General features: G+C 34.3%; 1 protein-coding gene across 2 annotated transcripts in view; it reads right to left on the bottom strand.

Moving 5' to 3' along the window:
* The window catches only part of Ubr1 (Ubr1 ubiquitin ligase), a 102105-nt gene that overhangs the window by 65904 nt on the left and 12533 nt on the right, over positions 1-23668 (bottom strand). For both annotated transcript variants that reach the window (XM_072530005.1, XM_072530004.1), the window contains 3 exons: positions 12845-13025; positions 9605-9769; positions 3696-4938 (listed from right to left, as the gene is read on the bottom strand). In XM_072530005.1, the coding sequence (XP_072386106.1) occupies positions 3696-4938; positions 9605-9769; positions 12845-13012 (1576 nt within the window). In that variant the 5' untranslated portion in view covers positions 13013-13025. The remainder of the gene's footprint in view (positions 1-3695; positions 4939-9604; positions 9770-12844; positions 13026-23668) is intronic.

The following is a 23668-nucleotide window of genomic DNA, read 5'->3' as shown; positions in this document are numbered from 1 at the left end:
AACCTTTGATGACTGTCGGTATGCTGAGATGACCACCTTTATAAACATTTCTTGTCATGCCTAACATGTCTAACCAGTTTAGAACCGATTTGATTGAATCACATTGACTGGATAACATAATTAGTCAAGCACACATTTGAAGCGGACGTTCGGTGTTGACAGAGCGACATATTTTAATTGTTTTCTTGTTTATTCAATTATTATTAATTACAAAAATTACGGGTATGTGATATTTTTGAAGTGTGTTTCACACTAAGTACTGTTATTTGCATGATACATTTCAATTTTTTTGTAGATCACTGTCTTTTGTATGGTATTCTGGCACGACCACAGGGCACTTCCTATATGAATTCTGCCAGTACGCAAAATCAAAAGTAGAGCTTCAGGCATTTGGAAAATATGTCCCAAAACGAGGTTGACACCTTATTGGATGAAATTTCAAGTGACCAGGAGTCAAGTGCCTCTGATATTGAAAGCGTCTTGGGAGATGAATTGGATGTTAATGAATTTCGGCGACCAAATAATGAGGATGTCTTTGATATTAGAAATATGAACATCGTGTTTGAAGATCAAATTAACAATCAAGATGAAACAATCAATACTCCAAATAATCAAGAATCGGAATCGAATAGTGAAGACGATGTACCGCTAGCAAAGCGAGATAACTCTATATTTTGGACCCAAAATGAAAGTTATATAACACAAACAAATCAATTTATTGAAACTAGAGGTCCAAACATTCCAAATTCTGCAGATAACTCCACAGATGTGTTTTTGGAACTATTTCCTGAGGATCTAATTCACCTAATTGTTTTTCAAACCAATCTATATTACGTTCAAAAACACGGAGGTGGAAATGGATTTACACCTACAACAGAAGACGAAGTCAAAACATATCTTGGAGTAAATTTATTAATGGGTATAAAAGAAATGCCCAGTTACAGATATTATTGGTCGTCACGTGATGAATTACGAGACCCTTTCATCAGTTCGTCTATGTTACGTAATAGATTCGCTTGGTTACTAGGCAATTCACATCTGGTTGATAATACAGTTTAGCCAAAAAAAACTGATCCTGGATTTGACGAACCTTACAAAGTGCGACCTCTACTGGCCAAACTCACGGAAACGTTTCTTGCAGTACTGAATCCACATGAGTTTCAAGCGATTGATGAGTCTATATGATTTCAAGGTCGAAGCAGTATCCATCCGACAGTACATGTCCAATAAACCTATAAAAGGTGGTTACAAAGTATGGGTTAGAGCAGATTCATGTGCGAGTTCCAGATATACATATACAGGATCTAACAAGGGTCTTGGTAAATAAACACCACCGAGTGTTCTTTGACAACTATTTCAACTGTATTGATCTTCATATATCTTTATTGTCGGACGGAATTTACGCAAGTGGAACCGTTCAAAAAAAAAAGAAAGGATTTACCAGAGTTCAAAACTGACAAATGAATCGAGGAGATTTAGATTAGCGTATTTCAACAGATGGACTACCTGCGTTGAAGTGGATGGATTGCAGAAGTGTTATTATTTTAGCAAATCACCAAAATCCAGCAACAAACGAAGTTGTAAAGAGAAGACAAAAAGACGCTACTCTGAATGAGGTTTCATGTCCACAAATGGTAGTGCTCTACAACTCATATATGGGATGTGTTGACAAATTTGACATGCTGAAAAGTCTTTATGAGGTGAATCGTAAATCACACAAGTGGTGTCATAGAATATTTTTTTATTTTGTGGATGCTTGCGTCGTAAACGCATTCATTCTATTTCAACTTAGAAGCCAATCTAAAAGTATGTCTTTGAAAGAATTCCGGCTGTCTGTGAATATGAGGCCTTACTGGAGCTCCAGAACAATTAAAAAGGGGAAGACCATCAGCAGAAAAACTAGTGAGTGAATTCAAAAGGCATATTCCCTTGGAACTGCGCCATTCAAAGTCTTCTCATATGCACCACAGAACTACATCTTTGAGATTTACCAACTGCAGCACGACAGCAAATGTTAGCAGAACACAGTAGAAATGTTTATCTTGCAATGTCGGACTTTGTCTCAAACACGACAAAAATTGTTTTATAACGTTCCATGCAAAAAAAAAATAAGAAGAAAGAAGTGCTACCTAGTTTTTATTTCTCATTTAATTTTTTGTTACGCTATGTTCCTGCTGGTATCTTGAGAATACCACATCCCGCAGGATAATACTTCAGGATCAGCATTGTTTATTTTGACTGAATTTGTTTTAAGAATATACTAAAATAAATACATTTCACAAAAATCCTGTTTTTTAATTTACTAAAAATCGGGCTTCAAACGGTTAACAAGAGTATAAAATTGTTTAATTTCCCCGTTATAAGATAGTTTGGATATATTATATTTTCCAAATGTAGCTTCATTTGTCGACTTGCACATTTGACACTTCTCATTGAAAATTAAAAAACTATAGCCTCCAATCCGTTTTTATAAACTAAGAATTTTATGGGAGAAAAAAAAAGGAAAAAGACAGTTAAGATTTGATTTCACGTACAGTGCGTCTGTGTATCCGCCTTATACGTATTTCGCCCTAATAGGGCTCTTCAGAGGCGGCTATTCAGTCGCTCTGAACGTGAAAATAAATCTTTTCTGTCTTAGGAAACAACTCTAACATGGCTTCGTATAGACGCAAATAGCTAAATAATAGCTAATAAAAACTAGTTTACGGATTTTAATATCAGATGTCGCTATTTGCGTTCATACGAAGCCATGTTAGAGTTGCTTCCTAAGACAGAAAAGATTTATTTTCACGTTCAGAGCGACTGTAAATACCCATCTCTGAAGAGCCCTAGTAGGGCGAAATACGTATAAGGCGGATACACAGACACTGTACGTGAAATCCAATCTTAACTGTCTTTTTCCTTTTTATTCCGATATACTCTGTACGAGTACTAGAAACCAATTCGTTAAGGATTTTTGATTAATTGAGGAGATATGTTGTGGAATGCAATTTTTAGATTCCCCATGTCTCTAATAACATCTCTAATAACATCTAAGCAAAAATCTGAATTTGGTTTCGAAAATCAATTTACGGATTTTAAGAATTTTATCTATATAATATTTACTTTATTTTTGTTTTTTAAGATTTGCTAAACAAACACTACGACAACGAACCGTCACCATCGACGGTGTAAAAGTACTACACTATACTATGCAATACCATTGCATAGTATAGTGTAGTACCAGTGAGTGTAGTATTAAAGTGATCTAGGTATTCAGCAATTCAGGAGACTAAGGCTCTGTAATATTCCGCCCGTGGAGGGAGTTGAAAGCTCTAAGTACAAAATTAGACGCGGTCCAACCTGAAAACCGAGTGAGTTTCAAAATAATATAATAAGTATTCTGAGTGAGGAAGAGCAAATTCTTCTTAATTATTTAAATTGTGTTAAGCTACACAACTGCGCATAAACAACAGTCCTTGCTATACTCATATCAGTTTTAATCAAACTTTTAGAAAATAGGCTACAGTAAAAGATCATCTCGATAATCTCTTTCAGAATATTTACTTTAAGCTCCCACTCTGAATTAGTGAGAAAAAATAGGCTATTACATCGCTAATATAAGGATTCCATTTTCTAATTACATCGTTACTGTAACAACTGATATTAAAAGTGAATGACTAATGTTTTATTTTAAAAACAAAAAGAATAGATACCTTGCATCATAGTTAGAAGTGACAGCATCATAGATAGTCCATGTAAGAAGCTCCTTCTTAAATCATCAGTCCATGTTTCTGGGATGACGCTCAATAAGTACCTTAAATCATATAACATATATAGAGCTCTTTTAAAGGTCTGACAAGAGGGATTTCTCTCGAACTCCAATTTACCAGCTTTGTTACATTTTCTGTTGCATTCAGAGATAAGTGTGTTCAAAAGTATATATAGTATGTCATCGTTAGCTATTAGATGATGTGCTAAGGTGGGAACAGTAAACAACTGAACCGATAGAGACGATATAGAGAAAGTATGGTCGTGATCGTCTTTGATAAAGTCTTTCATTACTTGCCCATAGTTTTTGGTAAATATTTTTGCTAACGCTTTTTTGTTCTCATACTCAAGCATCATACCTGATATTAACAAGCGATGCCATTGGGTCCTAGCACTCTTCCAAAGACTTAAATCTTTTTGTAGGATGCCCTTTATGATGCACGGCTCTGGATTTTGTGGTTTCAGCACAACATCGGCAAAAATAGCTCTGAATCCTTCTCCTTGTATTAAGACCTTTTCTAGCCAATTTAATATCTTCCCTGCAAATATCTGGTGAGATATAAGATGAGCATGGTTAACGAGTACCTTTAAAGGTTTGTTACCGTGTCGGGACGTAAACTTCTCGATATCTTGTTTAAGATCACAACAGTGCTGAAAAGATGAACATTTAACGATGGCTCTACCTTCCCGGTCGATGTTAGTAACAAACTCTGTTGAACTTCTTTGATTACATTTAAGAACTTTCGTTAAAGTACTAATAACCTGTTCAAAAGTATGTATTTCATCGTTATAGAGTATAGTACAATAAGTGTCTATATCAAAAAAGTTTTCAACAGCTCCACCTAATCGTACATCCTTAATATGTTCGGTACTTAACATGCGATACGCGTACCATACGGCAGTCTCGAATACAATTCGGACGCGCTCCTTCATATCTTCTGGTAAACCCTTGCTTTGGTTTTCTTCCGTTAGTCCCGCCATATGTATGGTACAGAAAGGATCTCTCTTCCATGCTTCGCGATCGCCACAATCGCAACATCCCGCACCACGAGAAGTACCCATTTTATATTTGTGATTACGGTGTTCGGAGTTCTTGAAACACTCGACGCATAACACACAGGTAGGGTCCATACCGCACTCTCTGCAGGAATACGTGGGTTCGCCCAGCTTGAAAACTCTGCCGCAAACCTAAATATAAATACAAGGAGTAAGTAAAATGATTACGGAACATACAAAAAACATAAAATTTAATTAAAAAAACACAAGAAATTTTTATCATACCACCTTTCTTAAGTGAAGTATGTGTTCTCCAAAATAAACAGTATTAGATATAAAAGTAAAGGGAAGGATTGTAAGAAATTAGATTGATTACATGCTAGTAAATAAGAGGTATAGGAACAGCTGTACATCTGTCAAAACATACCCGGTGGCAGATATAAATTCTGATTATGTACCAGTTGTAGGTAATTTCAAAGTCAGAATGAAGAAGGGTACAAGTAAGTCGATGAAGAAGTATGATGTTAGAAAACCGAAAGATCCCAATGTTCGACTGAAGGTGAGTGAAAACCTCAATACAAAGGTGCTAAAATGCAAAAATGCAGGAACTATAGAGGAAAGTCTGGCCACCATACAAGAGACAGTGAGAGAATTAAAGAACAACACCTGAAGAAAAATACAGAGAAACGGAAATCGTGTTAACCGATGAAATACTTGAACTTATGGATAAGAGAAAAAAAAAACAAAAAAAATGTCCAAGAATATAAGAGAATACATACCATCGTCAGAAGAAAAATAAGAGAAGCCAAAGAGCAACAAAAAAACAGAACAATGCCAAGAAATTGAGGAGTATTAGAGTCGATATGATAACTTCAATGTTCACCGAAAGGTGAAGGTAATAGCTGGAAGGTTCCGAAAACGCAACAGCGAAAAAATAACAGATGATGAAGGCAATTTTGCCATAACCAAAGAAGATAAAAAGAAAGTATGGAAAGAATACTTGGAGAAGCTTTTCCATGACCTTAGAACAATACAAGAGCCCACTATTGAAGAAAATTCAGCGGGACTTGATGAAATTCCTGCAGAACTGTTGAAGCTATTAGATGCAGAACAAATAAAAATAATAACTGAAATATTTAATGAAATATACAAGGCAAGAAAAATACCAGTAGAGTGGCTCAAATCGGAGTTCGTACCATTGTCCAAAAAACCAGGAGCAAAAGTTTGTGAAGATTATAGGACCATAAGCCCTAGGAAGCTTCAGTTGCTTCCATTAAGTCCTCGTAGACACACCGTCTCAGGACTTGCAACTTCAACGTGGAGTCATATGCCGCCATGTTACCTAATCCAACGGTAACTTTAGCATCCTAGCAATTTATATAATATAATGTAAAACAAATGTAACTAAATTTTTGTTAACGGGTTTTTACCCATGTATTTAGTGGCTACACTCATGTGCACCTAGACACTGATGATGGAATAATGGATTCCGAAAACGTTTTGTCTATAACAACCCATTTGGGTTTTTAAAAATTATATACCTTTTACAAAGGATTTTTAATAAATTTTTTAATATATGGTATACAGCCAAATACAGGAACGTAGATTCCTTGTGGATTTATTAATTTGTTTAAGACTATATGGTTGCATGCCAAAGTACCTGCAACAATACATTAGCTGACAGGGCAGTCCTTAACGTAGGGATCCTGGTCTGATAAAGAAATTAAACTTTGTAGGAGTTATAAGAACGAGTAAAAGGATAATGTCAGTGAAATTTGTTCCTGATAAAGAAGTGCTGAATTGACAAGCTGCGATGCATTGAAGAGTAGGCTTTGAACTAGAAATATCGCTGGATATATGCTGGAATTAGCAGTAATTAGAGTAATTGATAAATGGATACGTAAGGAAATCGAAATATCCGAGATTTACTTTAGATTTATACAAATCAGTTCAACAACAGAATAAAAAAACACAAATGTTTATATGGTATTTATGAATCTTGTGAGAGTGTATGATAAAGACACTTCAAGAGTTCTGTGTTAGACACTCAATCATAAAGGAGATCCCTGCGAGTGTGTTAACATTGTGGGAGATATACCCAGCTAACCTGAGCAACCCTGTGGAAACAAATCCTAGTGGGAAGCAGGGTCAGGGCTGATGAGAGTTGGATAAATGGTCCACCGATGAACAGCAATAAAAGCTACCTTTATTATAAATAAAAAAATATTTTTTAACTTCAGTCAATCACAAATTACATATTATTTGCAGGCCTGAGCTTAAAATTAGTTCAAATGATAATTAAGGAAGGCCTAGAAATAGAAAATGGTAGCTCAACTAATAATAAGTTCTCTTCCGTCTAAAAAAACAGGTAGGTACTATCCAAAGTGAAAATGGATCAATTTGACGAAGACCTGTTACGAGTTTGATTAACTACGTTATGAACGTAGTGATCCTGTAGTGGGATATTATTAGATAACGTAATAAGTATATGAGATTGGGATCATTTAATGTATATATAATGTCCGATTTATAGCGACTTGCGCTTTTCAGTTTCCAGTCTTCCTTCACGTCTATCGACCCTATCTCCAGGACGTAGATCCCTCACTGACTGGCTTTTGGGACTCCATCAAGTCATTTTGTTTTCAGTTTTACTCGAACATGGTTTTTTTATTGTTCTCAGATTGAGTTGCCAGATTTCACAACATAAAGTACAACACTCTGTTTAAAGATGTTTTTGTACTGTTTTTGACCAGTGCAGTGAGTTCAGTATGCCTATTTTTTACCCTTTTCATCATGGAATGTGCGGACGCTATACCTTCAGACTTCTTATTTAAATAACAGATCCCTATAAAACCAACGTCTTCAAGAAATAAGGTAGACATGACAGAGAATCACGATGAAGCAAAGACATACTACAACTGTCACACCAGAGACACGTATTTGGAGCGGGATTTCTTATCAATAACATAATCAAACAAGTCATCGGATCTGCTGGATGCGAACAAAGGCTCAAAATTTGTAACGATAAGATTATCAAAGAAAATTAAAATACTATTATAAAAATAATACCTCAATCAATCATGGGAGCTTGCAGATATGTGTGGCCTGCAGATTATGTGGGCAGGTCACGCAGGCTTAAAGATAGCTGTTTAGGCCCACCCCATAACGTATTTTCAATAAAATGTTCTAGGAATATCCTATAAAATATTCCAATAAAATATTTCAGAAATATCCCTTAAACCCAAGAGAATTCTGCAGACGATAAAATGAACCTTATAATAATTTTTGCCTTCTTTTATAAATTTCAATTACAGACAAAAAAGGATATCCCACCATGAAAGTTGATTGAAAGAAAGTAAGTGGGAGATTATAATGAAGTATAGCACAGATGTCATAGGACGTATGCCTAGGATGGAATTAGCTCCTCTGTCAACATAGAACCGAATATTTAGTCTACCGGACAGAGAGAGAAGACAAATATTTATTCTACCGGAAAGAAAGAGAAAGAGAGCGTCAACTACTTTTTTTGAAGAAAAAATAGTAAAAACGAAACTGAAGGTAAAAGAATTAATAAATTAATAAAGAAATTAAAATAAAGTAATTATTTAAATATAAATTATTAAAGATGTGACGTTTATAACGTTACAAATTCTTTAACTATAGTCCCTACAGGGAACAAAACAGCCTTAGAAAAAGAAGATTTCTATGAAGAGCTGGAAACTGCATATAGAAAATGCCCAAGAAATGACGTAGAAATAGTAATGGAAAAGAAAGAGGGTCAAAAGCGGTTCTTCTTCCCTACAATAGACAAACACAGTATCTACAACGGAACCCGACTGATTAATTTTGCAATATCACTCAATATGATACACAAAACCAAACACAAAGTAATATGGTTGTTGCCAGATCGATACACGAGAAACCAAATGGATCATTTTCTGATTGACACTAGGTATAGCTCCGACGTCATGGATTGTAGCAGTTACAGGAAAGTAATTATGTCCTCGAAAAAAACAGAGAAGAAATATAAATCCGATGGAGAAAACACTTAAGTATACTTCTTAACTCAAAAAGTGAAGCATAATACCGGGAAGGACGCAAATCGAGGACCGGATAACACCATCACTAACCGATGTAAATGAAGCAATAAATAAGCTATCAAACAATAAGTCACCCGATACTGACAATCTGAAGAAAGAAAGAAAGCCTTCTCCGGCGACTGGAATACAGGCATAATTTGGAAAATCCACAAAAAAGGTGATATTCTCGAATACTCCAACTATAAAGGGATCATTTTATAGACAACGCTTATGAAATATTCTCCACACTTCTTTGTAGAGGCCTAAAACCGTATGTAGAAAAGTCAGTTGGAAAATACCAAATGGGGTTTATAGCTGGATCACTACCTTCAATCAAACTCGTAAAAGGTCTTCGTCAAATTGATCCATTTTCATTTTGGATAGTATCTACCTGTTTTTTTTAGACGTAAGAGAACTTATTATTAGTTGAGCTACCATTTTCTATTTCTAATCCTTTAATTATCATTTAAACTGATTTTAAGCTCACTCCTGATATGTAATTTGTGATAAAAATATTGTAAAAAATATTTTTTTATTTATAATAAAGGTAGCTTATTGCTTTTAAGAGTTATATATAATAGTCACTAATACCTAATAATAAAGTAATAAAACTGAACATTGTAATTCAAAAATGTACCCGTTCCACTTCAAAGAAATCTTTAAATACTTGACAACACTGTAGTGAATTTAACGTTAGGAGCTCGATCTCTTCCGCTTGACGGTCAGAGAAGAGGTGAATTATGTAATAATATAAGTTTTGGCCAACGCGCATTACTTACTGATGGGGGTTTCTCGGTAATCTTCTGTAGCACAATCTCTGGATCTCCATTATATACGAATATGTCCAAGGTGTTTATCAATATATCTTGTCCTAATTCTTCATTAAAATTCCAATTTAAACAGCTTTCATCTAAAGATGGGCTGTAAATTTTTGGGACCCATAGCTAAAAAAAAACAAACGATTAATTACTGTTAAATCATTAATACTAAACATTTTTTTGTTACCAATGATTTCTCTAGTCAATATATTATACACGTTTTTTCTAAATTGAAATTTTTGTGTGTACTTATTTTATTCTAACTGTTTAAAATAGCTAACACTAAGTTCAGACAGCTATTTTCTAAATGGTAGGTCAAGAGGAATTCTAATGTTTAATCTATTTAGTTGTGTGGAGTTTTCCAATAAATTTATCGCTAACTCATTGAGGTGTTTTTTCAGTCGTTTAAAATATGTATCACTGTGGAATGAACCACGGCGCACTAGTGATGGCACGAAGAACCTTAGATTAAAATCGCTCTAGCGAGAGGTAGTAATCGGCAACGTACAGGCACCAAAATATGGCGGTCACATCGAAACTGGACTCATATTGCAGTTTATTAAATGAGCGTTACCTGTCTTCCCTCTTTCCTTGTCTAAGATTTATACTGATAAATTTATCAATTACTTAAATTATTAATACTATGTTTCAAATTGTAAATAATAAAGGTGCTTTCTAAATTAGATGTAGATTTGGTCCATGTCCACTCAATATTAAATAAATATGTAGTTTCTCTTTTTAGACATATTCAACCTTGAACGTACATCTATCTCATCCATGCCATTACAATGAATATCAATCGAGGTATTCGGAAATTACATATCTTTCAATTGAAAATTCATATTTAAGATATCATCATCAGCAGTAGCTCGACAACACTATCTGGATCCTGGCTTGTTCTAGGATTTTCCGCCATTCTGTTCTGTTCCTAGCTTTGTTTTTCCAGTTAGTAATCTTAAGTGTTTTCAGATCTTGTTCCGTGTATCTAAGTTTGGGTCTTCCCTTTGACCTTCTCCCTACTGGTGTTTGCCTCATTATATGTTTTTGGTGTTTCAGTCTCCAACATCCGTTCAACATGGCCCATCCAGCGCAGACGTCCGATCTTTATGGATGTTATGACCTCGGGTTCATTGTATGGTATGTATAGTTCAAAATTATATCTTCTGCGCCATATGATATTTTCTTTCATCCCCTTATATATATATATATATATATATATATATATATATATATATATATATATATATATATATATATATATATATATATATATATATATATATATATATATATATATATATATATATGTCTAAGGATTTTTCGTTCAAACGTACCTAATAGGTTCTCATCGCTTTTCGACAGTGTCCATGTCTCTGATCCATATACAAGGACCGGTTTTATCAGGGTCTTGTATATTTTGCATTTGGTTTTTCTTGTGATGTTGTTAGATCTTAGATGTTTAATTAGTCCATTATATGTTTTATTAGCGATATGTATTATTCTCTTAACTTTTTCACTGACATTGTTATCTGCAGTAACTAGTGAACCTAGATATGTAAAATTTTCCACGCTTTCGATGTTATAGTCTCCTATTGTCAGATTCTGTAGGTTTCTTTGGCCTGTCGATTTGCCGTTCATGTATTTGGTTTTTATTTCGTTAATGTTTAGGCCACTGTTTTGTGACGCTCTTTCTATCGCATTAAATGCGTCTATCATTTCTCTTTCATTTCTAGCTATGGTATCAATATCATCTGCAAATGTCAATATTTGTACACTTTTTGTTATTACTGTTCCTCTGGTGTTGACTTCTGACTCTCTAATTATTTTCTCTAGTGTGATGTTGAATAGAATACAGGATAAAGCATCTCCCTGTCGTAGGCCCGTTCTCAAATGGATTGTATCTGTTAGTGCGTTTTGAATTCGAATTTTGTTTTGTACTTTTAGTGTTTCTTTTACTATATCAATGAGTTGAGTTGGAATTATTAAACTCTTTCAGTGCATGGATCAGAAATTCTCGATGGATGCTATCATAGGCACCCTCAAAATCAATGAAAAGATGTCTATATTAAATTCACTAGTCTTTTCCAAGATTTGCCTCAAGATGAAAATCTGCTTCTATATTTAAGATATAACCAACTTAATAATCTCAATCAACAATTTGGGCTCTGGTATCACGTCTAGCACTAGGTGGAGTTAGGAATTCTTTGAAAAACTAAATTAACTGTGTAAAGACAATCGGTTATATGCCGTGTAAGGAAACAGTAAAATGTCTACACATATACCTACTGTAAAGCCCGCCACTCACGTTCCAACGGCACAGTACGATTTTGTCGAATGCAATTGCAGTACAATAATGTTGAAAATCGGATGGGAACACACACGTACCGATTTTGCAGTATGAGATTTACTTTCAAATCAGAAACATGTCAGATAACGATATACTTTTAGCGGCTCTTGCTCTTTGTATAAACGAAAAAAATACAAGAAACGTAGGTGGTGGTGCAAATATTGGTTGCTGAAAAGGCATACATACTGTCACGTACATTTATTAGAAGAATTGCGATTATATCCAAATAATTTTAATTCCCTTTCGAAGAAGTTCGAAAATTATTAATTTTCTTTTTTACCAACTCTTCATTAGTATCTGCTTACACTTCTTGAAATTTAGCAACCAAAATATTCACAGTTTTTTTTCTAGCAGTTTTATAATGATATGATATAATGTCGATTTTATTTTCCAAAGACAAATTTACCAGCAAATGATTTTTTGCAGTAATAAGATTTTGTTGTCACAATATACACGACCAAATTTACGACCCAACCAACTCATACTGCTGCCGACTGACTTGTTTGTCTGTCGTCAAATCGCGCCGATTTGGTCGAATGGTGAAAATACACGATCAAATTACGTTCAATTCTGTAGCATTCGACAAAATCGTACTGCGGCGTTGGAACGTGAGTGGCAGGCTTAAGCTGCTGTAATTATACAAATCCGAGGATATGATACTTTACGGAACAAAAATTAACAAAGAGACCGTCCCAAACATCTTGGTATTGTTAACAAAAAAAAATATGAATAGACGCAAAAATTACAAGAAATGAACAGAAAATAGATATCATAATATCTCGCCATATAAGCTTCTCCCATATTATATTTACAAACATACATAGTAAATGCCAACATGTAACCTTAACAGTTACCTTCCATAAGTCTTCAAAACTGGCCGAATTCAATATACCCTTGCTAAAGTGTTCCCGCCAGGTCCCCACAATTTGTTTCACAAGCTCCTTGGTTCTAGAAGAATCTTCAGCAGAGCTTCCTTCAAAAGAAATAGCATTTGTTGTCATTGCCTGGGCAGCGTCTTCCATGACTGCATTAGATCTGTAACAAAAATTATGCTCGAATTAAAATGATTTTGGTTTAAGGTTTCATTTTCAAAGTAAAATATTCATAAAAATAAAATCACACCGAAGAGATATATTTTGAACAGACAGCACTGTAACAAGGTAGAATGAGACAGATGCCTTTTTTGATGTTAGTTTGGGTGTGCAAATAATCCAAGCAATAAACAACGTTAGAAATTCAAGATTTCCTACTTGGCGAAACTAAATTCAAAATTTTACCACTGCGCTTTCTAAAACTTGAAAAAGAAGACATATTGATAAATTAGTCGACAAGGGAATCTACAATTTGCATTCCACATGCCGTTCATCACGGTAAAAATTCTTAGTGAATGTAGGTTCTAGTACGCGAAACCAAGTAAAGACGGTTTTAGATTTAATTTCAATGCAGGGCATCTGCCATCGGCTTATACGTATTTCGACCTTATTAGGTATCATCAGAGCGTCTTATGCAGAGGCAAGGTATCCAAGGTATATTTATTAAGTAAATGAAAGAAATTATTGTCATGTCAAATAGTAAAATAGAAATAAATTTCAAGAACTAAAACGAATTGTTTTTTGTTGTCCAATAAATTTTGAGATATAAAAATGACATTGTTAATGTAGTTGTAGGTTAAAGTATGACAGTTCTTCTTTTTTCACATTCACAAATGTAGAGCACCGATGTCGAGCCATACGTTGCCATGTTACTACCAATTCCAACGGTAACTTAAACATCTTAATTTTAAATAACATATAATGTAACATATTTGTAAATTTATAACATTTAAAGGGTTTTCACCCATATATTTTAGTGGCTCATAGCACTTTGTTACACTGATGATGGAATTTACATTCCGAAAACGTTCTGTATTTGTGATTTAGCCCGTTTGGGTGTTTTATTTATATCTTATATAAAAAAATTTGAAATAAAATTTTTCTTCTTTTTTATTAGTATTGTAAATTTGGTCTTCAAACTATATGATGTGAAGTAAACAGAAATGAATTTGATGTATTGACTAAATATTTTACAGAGGAATTAATTAATTTATTGAACACAGAATTAAAATTAACGACCAAAGTGATAACAAATAAACTGAATGAAATTATAACACTAGCAGAAGAACAACAAGGTTTTAGATCGGGAAGCTCATGCACCGACGCTATATTTATAATGAGGCAAGTGCAAGAGAAATCATTAGAATACAACAAACCGGCATATACGAGGCATGTTTTTTAAGTAAGTACCGTTTTGCGATTCCGCCGCCGCACCGCTACGGTCGGCGTTCCGCGCATGAGCGCTGGTTACCTACATCTCTTGTCTACGCACTGACGCCATTACAGTCTGATTCTTCATTGTATACTTGTTTACTCCAGTGTTTAAGATGCCTCCAACAATCGTGAGTCACGCTGATTGTGAAGTACGGGCTGTTATACGATTTCTTAGTGCTAAAGGCGTAAAACCGATCGATATTCATCGTGAGATCGTTGAAGTTTACGGACAAAATATTATGAGTGATGGAATGGTAAGGAAATGGGTGAGAGCATTTAAAGATGGCCGCACAAATGTGCATGATGAAGAACGGAGTGGACGTCCTTCGGTCGTTAATGAAAATTTGGTGCAGAAAGTGGACGAAAAGGTGAGAGAAACAGACGCTTTACAATTTCATCATTGTCCGACTGCTTTCCTCAGTATTCTCGTAGTGTTTTGTATCGCATTGTTACCGAGAACTTGAATTACCGGAAATTGTGTTCACGTTGGGTTCCAAAAATGTTGACGGATTTGCACAAAACCCAACGTTTAGGCAGTGCATTGACTTTCCTTGAGCGGTACCACAGTGAAGGTGAAGATTTTTTAGACCAAATTGTTACTGGTGACGAAACGTGGGTGGCCTACGTCACACCAGAATCGAAACAACAATCCATGGAATGGCGACATTCATCATCACCCAAAAGAGTGAAGTTTAAGCAAACAATTTCTGCCCGGAAAATCATGTGCACAGTTTTTTGGGACAGAAAAGGAGTATTGCTAGTGGAGTTTCTGCCTCGTAATGAGACAATCAATGCAGCGTCTTATTGTGAGACATTGAAAAATCTGCGTCGTGCAATCCAGAACAAAAGACGTGGCAAGTTGAGTAAGGGTATCGTTTTGCTGCATGACAATGCCCGTCCACATGTGGCTAATCAGACCAAAGATCTCATCAAATCATTTAAATGGTAAACTCTAGATCATCCTCCATACAGCCCTGATCTGGCGCCCAGCGACTACCATTTGTTCCAGCACTTGAAGAAACACCTGGGCGGTCAGCGTCTTCAAGACGATAACGAAGTCAAAACATTTGTGATGAAGTGGTTAACAAGTGAGGCGGCAGAATTTTATCAAGAGGGTATTCAAAAACTGGTGCCACGTTATGACAAGTGCCTCAATATTCACGGAAATTATGTAGAAAAGTAGATTAAGGTACAGGCTTTCATGTAAAAATAAAATTATTGCCATATCTTTGCACGTCTTTTTTTAATTCCAAAACGGTACTTACTTAAAAAACACGCCTCGTATATGTTTCTTGGGCCTTAACTCGTTCGCTACCAAGCGTCCCATATAAGAGCCACTCACAATTTTCTGCTGGACTGCCGTCTCAAATGTGAGCCATTAGCAATATTACTATTTTATTCGATTTCCGTTGTACCCGTCTACTGTAAAGGTTTCATATTTTTCAGTGGTCTATAGTAAGGTCTGGCTCGTGATTGTGTCGGATGGTCTCTCAGTCACTAACCAATTTCATTTGTAACTGCCGACAAACAACACGTGTTTTGCTGCTCTGCTGTGTTTTGCTATTTTAACACATTTTATTGATTTAAATCGCTGTTTTGGTGTTTATATGCAAGTAAGTATTTTATTTTATTACTGACTCCTTATTTTGTAGTCTTAATAGTAATGTAAACGGCTAATTACCTAAGTAAAATGTGTAAAAGTGAGGTTATATTTTAGAAAGTACTGTGGTGCGTTATAACTGTGCGTTGTATGTATTTATTATGTATTTGTAAGTCAAAACTGTTTCCTAAAATTTCAATATTGAAAATGGTTTATATTGTTTCTTTACAAATAATTGTATATACAGGTTATGTCATAACTAACTACATATATAGTCAATATACTACTTACATTATGTTAATAAATATGGGTTGCAACTATCCTTTTTTGATAATTGTTTTAAATTTTACAATAGCACCTTTTTATCACATTTAATGATCGGTTAAATTATTTTAAGTATTTTTTCAACCTGGTTTATATGATTTTTTTCTTATAACTACAAGCTTCAAGAAGATATTAGAATTACAAGCTAAAAACAGCTTCAAGAAGAAGCTGATAAAATAATGGCTGAAGACAACGATGAAGTTTTGGCATGTACTTCTGAGGAAATACAGGAGGCTTACTCGGATTCAGGAAGTAGATATGCACCTTCATTATAAAATAGCTCAAGCGCTGAAGACCTCAACTCGTCTGATGAAAGTGTAAATAATGAAGATACTGCTGAAGATGTTGAGGAGGAAGTCGAGAGAAATCCTGATGGTGGTCCAAATGAAAACGACAACGAGTGGGTAGATATCGACACGGTAGTGAACCCACGTTGTTTAAATTTACAGAGCAAGCTGGTATACAAATTAATATCCCAACCTCAAGTACTACAGAAGAAATCTTTGCATTAATATTTGACCAATCATTGAAGGAACAAATATGCGAGTGGATAAATTTACGTGCCGAAATATTCAGGCGTAATTTGACAAGGTATTCGACAATGAAACATTGGACACCAGTCGATACTAATGAGCTGTGTACATTTCTTGGTTTACACATACTAATGGGTAAGAGTACAAATGTTTTATACTTTCATCCACTGTTTGGAACTATAATATCTAGAAATCGCTTCCAATCTATCCTTAGATGTCTGTGTTTTTACAAAGAAGCTGATGACAAAACTTCACGTTTACATAAAATTTCACAGCTGTTGAATCACATCACCCAAAATATACAGAGTATTTTTTATCCCGATGCTAATCTCTCACTGGATGAAGCATTATTACTTTGGCGTGGGAGACTTCTATTTCGTCAGTATACTCCAAATAAAAGTGCCAAATACTGAATTAAATTATACCAACTCTGCACTCCAGGTGGATTTGTGCTAGAAATTTTAATTTATTCGGGCAAAGGGACAGTTTCTCAAGAGACTAGTCACGTTCAATCGGTAGTACTGAAACTAGCAGGACGTTATCTAGACAAAGGACATACGTTGTTCCTTGATAACTATTACAATAGTGTAAGTCTGGCTGAATATTTATATGAACAAAAAACACACATTGTTGAAACGTTACGGAAAGATCGTAAGGGGAGTCCCAAACCAGTTATAACTACTAAATTAAGAAAAGGACAAAGTGTGTATCGAAAAAAGAAAAATGTACTTGTGATAAAGTGGAAAGTGGGCACACTAAAAAAGACACAAAGTCATGTCTATATAAAAATAAGAAATAGAAGAAGACTAAATGTTTAAATAGACATTGTAATCTAATTTATGAATATTGGTATACTTTTTACAAAGACTAAATGAATTTAATGTAACAATTAAAGAATTATATCAGAAAATAAATAGATTAGATTTACAATTACAAAGTTATTAACCAACATTTGGTAATGAAATATTAAGCAAACTAAATATTAAATACAATAGTGGAAAAATAATTGTCAGTCTGTATAAACTATCTGTAATGGTTTAAAACTGAGTCTTATTGTTTAATCATATAGAATGTAAAAAAATGAAGAAAATTTAATTCCGGAAGTGATAGCATTTTGTCTATCTTAACGGGGACACCCTTTAATGACGATGTTTTCAGTTTCTTAAGTGCAATTATTTGGAAAGAAGCTTTAATTGATTTTTGCTTCTAAGCTTCCATAATATCAATTTTTTTTAGCAAATTTTATAAGTTTTGTAAGTATTTTCTAAGTGCCGAAGATTTATAATATCTACGATAAGCATCGGTTTGGTCATAAACTCTGATGCACTTCTCGCGCAAAACTTTATATATTGTTTCGATTTAAATGTTCATTGGGTTCATTTTACTCGTTATATCTGTGAGATTATAATAATTATTCATTTTTATCCGTCCTATTTTTAGCCCAACCATTTAGGATGACTAGGTGAGAAATATGTTGGGATTATTAACCTTTGTAAAAAAGAAACATTTCGAGATTTTATTTTAATGTAGTGCTAAGTTTTATTTGATTGTATCTAGGGAGTCTTACACTGTACCAAGTATATTCTGGAATTACTTTTTTCCTTGAAGGAAAAATAAAAAAAAGAAGGTAGATCACCAGGGCTTTGTTGAGATATATGTATATTATTTATTTATTATTATGGTAGTATATTATTTCTACACTTTCGTTTTGAATTATACAGTGTGTAAACCACTTATGGAATAAAATTGTTTGTGTTCTTTCTTTGAAAAATTAGATAAAACGATAAGACACGTCTAGTTTTAAATATAAATATGCGCCTTTTAAATATCAATTTAAATTAATTTAATTCATGCAAGTCTAGCATAGTTCATAATCTTGATTTTTAATGAAACCTCGACAAATTTTTATATTTTTATAAGCTCCTTAACAACTTAGTCCAGTCGCCGGAGAGTTGACCTCTAAAAATCATACGAACAAGCTGAATTTTGCCAGGAATATCAGTTTTAGGACACCAAAAAAGCTTACTACTTTTACCCCCGGGCTTCCCCTTGAAACCACTCTTGTAGGGGGTAAAAACGCAAAAAAATCGATTTACCAAGAATCTGTAAAAAAATGTTTCAAATAAAAAAAGTAGCTGAGATAATTAAAAAAAATGTTTATTAGCAGGTAGAGGGGTATTAAACAAGGAGATAGTCTCAGCCCTTTGCTATTCATAATAGTAATGAACGAATTGATAAGAAACACTAGAGTCAGAACTAATCAACTACAGACAATAATAGGTTACCGCAGATTACAACCGGTAACAATAGAGTCCTCAATGTATGCAGACGACATAGTTTTAATAGCAGATTCCGAGAATAAAATGCAGAAACTAATGGATATATGTGTAGAACAAATAGAAGAACTAAAAATGGAGATAAGCGAGAAAAAAAGTAAGATAATGATAATCAGCGGCAAAGGAGATAAGGAAGATAATCAAATAAAGATAAAATGTAAAAACTCAGAATTGGAAATAGTAACAACTTACGAATACCTGGGAAGTATAATAACTAATGACGGAAAAATAGACTGGGAAATAACAAACAGAGCAAAGAAATCAAACAAGTTATATTATGGGTTAGCCCCAATAATGGGAAAAAGAGAACTTGTACGAGAAACAAGAATAAAAATATATAACACAATAGTGATATCGACTGTGGTCTATGCAAGTGAAAACTGGACAATTCTGGAAAAACATAAGAGCAGGATAAACGCAATGGAGATGAGACATCTAAGAAGGGTAGTTGGAAAAACAAAATGGGATAGATTAAGCAACGAGACTATTAGGAGAATGGCCAACCAGGAACCGATAATGAACAAAATAGTAAAGAGACAAATGAACTGGCATGGGCATCTGATGAGGATGCAATCCAATAGAATAACAAAAAAAATTTATGAAGCAAAAAACATCGGAAAAAGAAAAAGAGGCAGACCAAGAAAAAAATGGATACAGCAAGTAGTAGAGGCGGGAAAACTTAAACAAAAATCAGTCGAGAAATTGAAAATAGTGGCAGGAAACAGAAAAGAATGGAAGAGGTGGGTAAATGGAAATTAAAATAGCTAGCCCAAATCCGACACCCTGATAGGGTAAAAGGAAGGGGAGAAAGAAAGAAAATTTATTAGCAGTTTTTGTGCAGAATAAACCGTTTTCTCACTAACAACGCTTGAAGCGACCGTCGATTTTGAATGCAGTTACGCGCGCGAAACCAATCTTTAATAAAATTTGTATCAGCTCGACGGTCAAAATTCGATATCTTTTTATTAAGTATTCTATCGACAAAAATCAAGACGCATTTTAAAGATAAGTGCAGCTTTCGTATGCAGTTTTTGTATTTTGCCACGAATAAACTCAGTTTTTATAAAGGTGTTAAATAAATAAATGTGACGTGATTTTTGCCATTTTTATGATTCTCGTGAGATCAATAGAATTGATTACTTTCATTGACCAGTCGTAGTAAAATTTACATTTTTAGAGATCAATCTTTAAAACCTATGACATGAAATTTCAATTTTAATTTGTGGCAACAAATATAATTTGAAATATGAATAGAAAACGCAGAATTTAATGTTTTACATTACAAACGATCGCACGTCACGAGAAATGCCTCAAAGAAGGCGGTTTTGGTGTAGCAGAAGTTTGGTTCTTTTAAAAAACGTACTAGTGTAATTTTAACTTCTCCCATACGAATAACAACAAAAGAAGTGGAAGATGTATGTAGATCTCTAAAAAATAACAAAGAATCGGGTCCAGGTAACATACCTGCAGAGTTAATTAAACACGGTACAACCAAACTATATACAAGTTTAGCCAAACTTCCAAAACTGCATTAATGGAATGACAACCCCAGAGGAGTGGAAGACATCATTCATATCCACTATAGACAAAAAAGGCAAAAGGGATGAATGTGACAATTACATAGGCATTGCCGTGACAAACTCGATCAGTAGAATATACGGAAAAGTAATTAAAAACAGAATAGAAAGCTTATATAAAGACTTAGAGGCCGAGGAACAGGCAGGATTTAGGGCAGGTAGATCTACTGTTGACCATTTGTTTTGCATTACACAGATTATTGAAAAGAAAATAGCCGTTAATCAAGAAGTACATTTATTGTATGTAGACCTACGAAAGGCTTATGATAGCGTACCACATTATAAATTATGGGAAGCGTTAGAGAAAACAAACATAAGCATGAATCTAATAAATGCGACCAAGGAACTGTACGCTAATGCTAACTCAAAGGTAAAGGTTGGAAATAATCTGTCAAGTGGATTCCAAATGAATAAAGGCCTTAAGCAGGGCTGCTGTCTCTCCCCGACATTATTTAAAATTTATCTAGAACAAGCTCTAAAACTGTGGAAGCGCAAATGTAGAAATATGGGAATGCCGATTAACAACAATAGCATATCAACTTTGTCATTTGCAGATGATCAACTAGTGATAGCACAAGATTATGAAGATATTGAGTATATGACTTGAAAATTAATCGAGGAATATAAAAAATGAGGACTTGAAATCAATATCCAAAAAACCGACAGAAAAAAACACAACCTCATATTGGAAGATGGAGAAGTTATCATACATTGCAACACATATAAATATTTAGGTATGATCACCACAAAAGAAGCCAAAGTAGACGACACAATTGAGGAGAAAAACAACCAAGCAAGAAAAGCAATTTCCCTTCTCAATAGTATCCTTTGGGATCAATCAATCTCTAATAACAACAAGCACAAATATATACCACAATCATTAAAAGTATAATTACCTACAGTAGTGAAGAATGGCAAATAAAGGAAAGATACAAGAGAAAACTTGAGGAAACGGAAGTGGATTTCTGGAGACGTTCAGCTGGAAAATCCAGACTAGAAAGAGTAACGAACAACAGAATAAGAGAAATTATGAAAGTAAAACATACAATAGTAGACGATATTGATACCCAACAACTCAGATGGTACGGCCATGTACAGAGAATGTCAAGAACGTCTCCAAAAACAAGTCTTAATGTAGACTCCTCACGGTACAAAAAAAAAGGAAGACCCCGCCTTAGTTGGAGAGAAGGCATCAATAGAGAAATGAAAGACAGAGACATAGAAGAAGACGTATGGATGAATCGAGAGGAGTGGCAACTGGGTATCGGAAGACGTAGGAGAACGTTTTAAACCGATCTATATATACTAATGTAATTAAAAAAAAAGTTTTTAATGTTTTAGATAGTTATGTCAGTTTAAATACAGCCTTTTTTAAGCATATTTCAAATGTCTCACATTTGTAGCCAAAACTCAAAACTAAAATTTCACGCTATAGGTTTTGAAGGTTAGGCTTTAGTAATCTAAACTTCATAGAGGCCAGTCAATGAAAGATATATATTGTATTGATCTCATGAGAATCATAAAAAATGGTAAAATTACACCACGTTTATTTATTTAACATCTTTATAAAATCTGAGTTTATTTGCGGCAAAATATAAAAATTGCATCCGAAAGCCGAACTCTGTACCTTTAAAACGCATCTTGATTTTTGTCGATAGGATACTTGAATCAAAAGATATCGAATTTTTACCGTCGAGCTGATACAAATTTTATTGAATATTGATTTGCCACGCGTAACTGACATTCAAAATCGACGGTCGCTTCAAGCATTGTTTGTGAGAAAACGGTTCATTCTACATAAAAAGTGATAATAAATAATTTTGTTTAAAATCATCTCAGCTACATTTTTTATTTAAAATTTTTTTTCCTAGGGCGGACAGATTCTGGGTAAATCGATTTTTTTCGTTTTTACCACCGTACGAAGGGGGTTTTAGGGGGAAGCCTTGGGGTAAAAGTGGTAATTTTTTTTTGCGTCTTTTTTAGGGCCCCACAATTAATATTCTTGGCAAAATTCAGCTTGTTCGTATAATTTTTAGAGGTTTAGAGAGACGCTCTTTTCCTGCTTTCTCTAGTGACATCTGCGAATTGCTTGCTCAGGTCCGAAGTCCCCGCTCTGGCCTACAGCCAGCCCGGTGATTCGTCGCTCTAGGATATGGGACCTTCTTGCCCGGTTTTTCGGTTTTGTTAGTCTGTTTAGGTGGCTTTCGCCATTTTTGTTAGTAATATTATAATTTTTTTGGTAGTCGAAACCGTTTTTGGATTTTTTTTTATTTTTCTTGCTTAAAAAAATAGTAGAGAATGGGGACCACCAAACTGAAAATTATTTATAAAGTCGATGATGCAATAATTATAGGAGAAAATTAGAATCACCTCCAAAAATAACTGTATTTAATATGATAATTTCATTAGAATAAACAAAAACCAGAACAATTTAGAATATAAAAAAGGTGGTTAATGTTTATTTTACAAGAACAGAGTAATAAGTAAATAGTTTGTAAGTAAATTAAGGGGAGTTAGGTTCCGTCCAGTGATGGTTCTCTAAGTATTATTGTGGTAGGTCTTCTGGCCATACTCTTTTCAAAGTAAAGTATCTTTGAGTAAAGTATCTTCAGAGTAAAGTATCTCTCTAACAGAGTCTTTTTCGACAAGTGGTCGAGTGAATAAATTATTTATCAGTTCGTTGTTGTGGTCAGTGGTGCGATTTTTATATTTTATTGAATGGTTCTTTATTGCGTCCTTGATTATAGGGATGTCTAGGTTATTATGAAGTGTCTGGTTAGATACACAACATGAAGCTTTACTTATCATACAGAGTATTTTGGATTGGAATGTTTGGAGTATCTTTGTATTTGAAGGTTTACTGCAGCCCCATAGTTTTATTTCGTATGCCCAAACTGGTATGAGTATAGATTTGTATAGAAGCAGTTTATTTTCAAGACATAACTAACTGAGACCTTTTGTTTAGTAGCCAGTTCATATTTTTTAGTTTAAGATCTAGTTGT

The sequence above is a fragment of the Diabrotica undecimpunctata genome, chromosome 4 (genome assembly GCF_040954645.1).
Source record: "Diabrotica undecimpunctata isolate CICGRU chromosome 4, icDiaUnde3, whole genome shotgun sequence".
Lineage (NCBI taxonomy): Eukaryota > Metazoa > Arthropoda > Insecta > Coleoptera > Chrysomelidae > Diabrotica > Diabrotica undecimpunctata.
This window is presented reverse-complemented; position numbering and strand designations above follow the sequence as displayed.